This window comes from Chinchilla lanigera, unplaced genomic scaffold, assembly GCF_000276665.1.
Source record: "Chinchilla lanigera isolate Chin_1 unplaced genomic scaffold, ChiLan1.0 scaffold00082, whole genome shotgun sequence".
NCBI classification, from domain to species: Eukaryota; Metazoa; Chordata; class Mammalia; order Rodentia; family Chinchillidae; genus Chinchilla; species Chinchilla lanigera.
The window spans coordinates 2,352,848-2,358,605 of NW_004955483.1; the positions used below are offsets into that span (position 1 = coordinate 2,352,848).

General features: G+C 36.6%; 1 protein-coding gene across 2 annotated transcripts in view; it reads left to right on the plus strand.

The window, feature by feature from the left end:
* The window catches only part of LOC102009721 (chromosome unknown open reading frame, human C6orf62), an 11,911-nt gene extending 6,602 nt beyond the window's left edge, over positions 1–5,309 (plus strand). For both annotated transcript variants that reach the window (XM_005403365.2, XM_005403364.2), the window contains exons 4-5: positions 242–376; positions 3,941–5,309. In XM_005403365.2, the coding sequence (XP_005403422.1) occupies positions 242–376; positions 3,941–4,066 (261 nt within the window). In that variant the 3' untranslated portion in view covers positions 4,067–5,309. The remainder of the gene's footprint in view (positions 1–241; positions 377–3,940) is intronic.
* The last annotated feature ends 449 nt before the right edge of the window (positions 5,310–5,758 follow it).

Genomic DNA, 5,758 nt, shown 5'->3' on the forward strand with positions numbered 1-5,758 from the left:
TTTTTGGTTTTTCTCCGGTACCGGGAACCGAACTCACGACCTTGCGCTTGCGAGGCAGGCGCTTTTGCCGCTGAGCTAAATCCCCAGCCCCTCAGGACTGGCTTTTAAGTAACATTTAATTTTAATGCAATTCTTTTGCTGTTGGCTGCATATTGAACAGTGCAGATATGATAAGGGCAGTAGACATTTCAGGTAGTGTAACATTTGTAGTTACATAAAAGTGTTTGCATCTTTTAATTAGGCCAAATTTGAGTTTCATCACGGTGACTATGAAAAACAGTTTCTGCATGTACTGAGCCGCAAGGACAAGACTGGAATTGTTGTCAACAACCCTAGCCAGTCAGTGTTTCTCTTCATTGACAGACAGCACTTGCAGGTGAGTTTTTTGAAAACTACTTCAGGGATCATTCAAAAAGCTTATTGGTTAATAAGCTGTTTTCCAAATGAGATAAGTGTTTTTGTTTTGTTCCCTCGCTACTGTGGTTTTTTTTTTTTTTTTTCCCCCATCTTTTTGAGAAAGGATCTCATTATGCAGTTCAGGCTGGCCTTGAGCTCACTTTGTAGCCCAGGCTGGTCTGGAACTCAAAACGATGCTATTGCCTCAGCCTCCTAAATGCTGAGGTTATAGGCATGTGCCACCATGTCCGGCTTCAAATGAGTTATTTTTGAAGTTATTTAAATAACTAAACAGATATACTAGTTCTTACTCCAGAAGTTCCCAAACTTTGCTGCATATTGAAACTTCTGAGGAGCTAATTATAAAAGTCATTATTCAACAGAAAAGTACTTTTCACTTAAACAGCAATTTAGTATTCTAATTCAGTTTTTATTCTATAAAGTGTTGCTTATTCTCTCAGCTTAACATTATCCTTTATAATATATAATAACTTTATTATAAGTTATTAGCCTTAAGAAATATAGCATCCTGGTTTATCATTCATTCAACAAATGATAGCCTACACTGTGCCAGACAATGAGTGAGATAGAAAACAATTCCTGTCTTGGTGGATTCACACTCCAGTGTAGGAAACCAGTATCAAACGAGTGAAGTACATGGTTACGTAGTGATAAGTGCTAAGAAAACAGGACAGGAATATGAAGTGTGGGCAGTTTGCATTCTTAGATGGTGTCAGCAGAGAAGTTCTTACTGAGAGGTAAAGATTTTAAAAAGTCATTTATGGTATCCACTAAATTATAGACCATATGTCTATTTAATAGAGAATATATGCAAAACAATAAAAAATACAAAGGTGTATCACACTTTGAACTACCCTCAAGGTGCTGACAAGCTATTTTGGAAGATGTTTACTTCTCTGTTTTGCAGAAAGTTTTATAACAGTTGCTTCTGGGGGGAGACATTTGATATACCACATAACTTACCACTTAGTGCTAGTAGCATAAGTAGGTTTTGTCTTTTTCTGGTTTCTTTACCTTAGCTTTCTTGTAGGTATTTTAAAGTTGACTCATATTTTTCCTTTTTATTTGCTTATGGTCTTTACTGCCTTACAGTGGAATCCACAACACAGATTTTTAGTAATAGAGGTTTAAGGGTGTAGAGAAATTAGCTGTCACTGAGGGTGAGGAAGGGTATTGGGGATTAGACCCCAGAGCCTTCACACTGAAGTACATCCCCAACTATTTTTTTTTTTATTTTAAAAATAAAAGGAAAACATTAACAGACAGACAACATTTTACAACATATCAAAAGAACAGTACAGACAATACAGAGTTACAAAAAAAGTGGTAGGGAATTAACAGTGGTTGTTGTATTACATATTGATATCTTCAAAGTGGCTTCTCATGAAAACAGATACAGAAATGCAATACTGATCAACCAAAGACTCATTGACAGTTTCTTTCAGCATAGAACTAGAAGACGGAAGAACAACCATGTTAACTATCCTGTATATAGATACATACAAAATTTCTCCTTTCCCTTCTCTTTTCCCACATCCCAGTTGCCCTTTACTCTTGAGCGGTTTCCTGTCATTTCACAGTGTCTATCATACCTCCGAGTTTAAATTAACTCTTTCAAGATTTACACTAGTGAAACTGTGGTGCTTGCACATGTATGTTTGATTTATTTCACTTATGAGTATGGTCTCTAGTTGTGACCATTTGCCTATAAAAGCGTCGAGTTTATTTTTCTTTACAGCTGAATAATATTCCATTATATAAAAGTACCAACAATTTTCTTAGGCAGTCCTCGGTGGATAGACATTTGGGTTGCTTCCACATTTTCCCAACTCTTTTTTTTGTTTTGTTTTTTGTTTTTTTTGTCTTTTCTTCCAGTACCAGGAATTGAACTGAAGACCTTGCGCTTGCCAGGCAAGTGCTTTTGCTGCTGAGCTAAATCCCCAGCCCCTAACTCTTTTTTTTTTTTGAGATAGGGTTTTACTATATTGCCTAGGCAGGGCTTGAACTTGTGGTCCTCTGCCTCAGCCTCCAAGAATCCTGTAGAGTGACAGGTATGCACCACTGTGCTTTACTTAGCCTTCACTTTTATGGGAACATACTATGAAACAGCACAGTTTACAAGTGACCTCAAGGAATTATTTTGTTAGATGACTAGTAAATCATTTGTTACGTATCAAAGGCAGATCTGTTTTTTTTTTTTTAATGGGTTAAGCAAAAAACTTGAATCTTGAAAATGTTAAGTTTCAGAGCCCAGTCTGTGTTGTAGGTAGGGTGACTTAATTGTCTTTAGTTTGCCTAGAATATCCTGGGTTTGGCAAAATTCCAAGTCCTGGAAACACATGTCCCTGGCACACCAAATAGTTAATTGCAGGTAAACTTGATCTTTAGTGCTTTTAGTCTTCATCCATTCAGGTTCTGTCCTTGACCTTCATAAGCTGCAGATGTGTTGCCAAATTTGCTTTATATACAAGATTCAACTTCTAGTTTGTAGGGGAATCAATATGATAGTGGTCAACACATAGTGTACATTATCTGCCTAGCTGTATAGTCAAAGCTTTACATGTGTGAATTCATTTAGGCCTCACATGAATCCCATTTTATAGCTAAGGAAATAAATTAACTTGGTCAGACAAAAATCCTCTGGCAACGGTTTTGTGCTCTTAGTCCTAAGACAGGTGATAAGGGCTAGACCAACGGGTAGTTTTGGATGGACAGGTAATACTGAGGTAAAGGCCCAGAGTTTGTCAATTCTGGTACAAGTACAGCTGCTTGCTGGCTGTGTGATCTTGGACAAGTGACTTTTATGAGCATGTTCTAGACAGGTCTTGGTTCATGTTTCATCACATTTATTAGCAGTGATTATTTGAGAAAGCACCTAGCATATGTTATCCAAAAGTTAGATGCTTAAATGGTAACTGCTTTTTAAAAATACTACTCAAGCGGGAGTGGTTGTGTACACCTGCAGTCACAGCACTTAGGAGGCTTATGTAGGAGGGTTGCCTCAAATTCAAGGCCAACCTTGGCTCCAATGTGAGGGCAAGGATAGCTGGAACTACATAGGAAGACTCTGACTCAGAAAACCAAAACAAAACAACCTCAAAGTCTGAATTGGTAATATTTGGGTTTTTAATCCATAACTGCAGGATATTCTTAAATCTTCACCCATCTCTAATCCCCTCCCTAGCTTCTACTGTCACATCTGCCATTTTCCTGACTATAAACATGACTTAAATCTTTACTCAGTATGCCTTCAGCCCTAACTTCTGTTAGCAAGTAATCTGTAGTTGACTTCCCTAACTTTATATATCCCTTATGTCTTTAATTTATAACAATTTTTACTGTATTTTTCCTGTATCTCATATGACAAGATTGTCTTCCTCACTAGACTATGGGTAAGGATTATAATTTATCCCATACTTAGTATGTTTTACTACTGTACTTCGGTTCTTAATAAATTATGAGAGATTAAGTCAGTGTGTTAAACTCTTTTTCATTAAAAATATTAAAATTTTCCCCCTCCCAGACTCCAAAAAACAAAGCTACAATCTTCAAGTTATGCAGCATCTGCCTCTACCTGCCACAGGAGCAGCTCACCCACTGGGCAGTGGGCACCATAGAGGACCACCTTCGCCCTTACATGCCAGAGTAGTTACTAACCAGCGAATGGAGAAGACCAGAGAATGCAGCAGCAATGTTTTTTCTTGTTTTCTTACCACTTTATTTTTTCAGTTTAAAGAAAATGGACTCATGCACAGAACACTATGCATTTTGAAACTTGTTCATCCTGGATTTTTTTTAATCATTTGTATCTCAGAACTTAAAAAAATTAGATGTCTTCTGCACGGACTGTGTGAAAGAAGATGCTTTGCATACTTGCTGCACTGCATCAGCATCTTACTAAAAATGTGAAATGAAAGGACTATTGTACACTGAAATGCTTAAATGTATCTGAAAGCACAAGGTGATACTCATTGTTGATGGTCTTCCCATTTGTGCTGGTGTTTGCCTCTTTGACATCTGTCATCAGTATTTGGAGGGTGAGAAGTGAATGTAACAGGTATAAATAACATTTTTAAAAACTTAATAGCTTTGCTATAATCACCGTTGTTAAGAGCACTGTCAGATTCATTCTAATGACCAGAAGTGGTTGTTTACAAAAGAAATGACAACCATGGGAAAGAAACCTTAAATGACAAAAGCATCTCATTGTAGGCATTCTTGCCTTGTATTTTACTGGGCCATGTTTGTTTTCTTGGTACATAAATACATGTATTTTTTTTCCCAGATCTCTTTCCCCAAGTTGCTGTTATAAAAGGTATTCTGCTGAGTGTGGATGCGTTTATACACATTAAAGCAGATACGGAGTCTGAAGTAGCTAAAGCAGCTATAAAACTGAGAAATACATTCATAGCTGCAGAAACCGTAATAGGTAGAGGACTTTACTTTGGTTTTTATTTTTTTTATTTTACTTTATTTTTTTTTGGTGTTAAAGCAAAGAGATTTTAATTACAAAATAAATCCAGTGAATTGTTCTGAAATTCTGGTTTCTACACCATCCTAAAGAAAAAGGCGGAGAGTTTTTGGACTGGGAAAAAAGTTGTTAAAAAGTTAAATTGTAAAAACACAAAGTTCTAAAAGCAGAACTCATTTTGTGCAATGAACATAAGGAGAGACTACTGTAGTTTTTGTTTTGTTCCTTTTAAATGAAGAATATCTTTGCTTAAGGGTTGCATACTTTTGTTGGAGTAAATCTGAGTGATCCTGCTCCTTTGGAGTAAAACTAGTGCTTACTGGTTTCCAATTGTATTTAGCTTCTGGTTGGAATTTGAAAAAAAATGAAAACCTAAATAAAATAGGTGAAAGTTCCCTGACTATTCAGGTGAATACACAAAGCTTGAAGTGGTAACTTTTTTCATCAATCCTTGGTAGATGTCACTTAATTGCTTTAGGGATTTGTTTTTTTTTATAGCCCATAGCTAAATAGTAACTTCTGAAGGAAAAATATCTGGCAGTTGGGTTTGTAAATTCAACAAAAATAGGAATCAAAGACGTCTGTTTTTAGTAGCAGCCTGTGCTTATGCCTTATGTCACGACCCTTTTTAATTTGACAATGATTTTTTCGCCTCTTCTCTGGAAGTTACTTAGAATCCATTTGAAATAACACTTTGTTCCTTACAGTCAGGTAATTTTCTAAGCTCTTAATCTTAAGAGTTGACCAGCTAGTGGATATAGGCGCAGAGGCTTAATTGCTTAAGCTAGGCGCCTAAGTAGTGGGAGATTTCAATTAGATTGGTTGTACTGTGCATGTCTATAAGGTTGAGGCAGGATTGTGAGTTTGAGG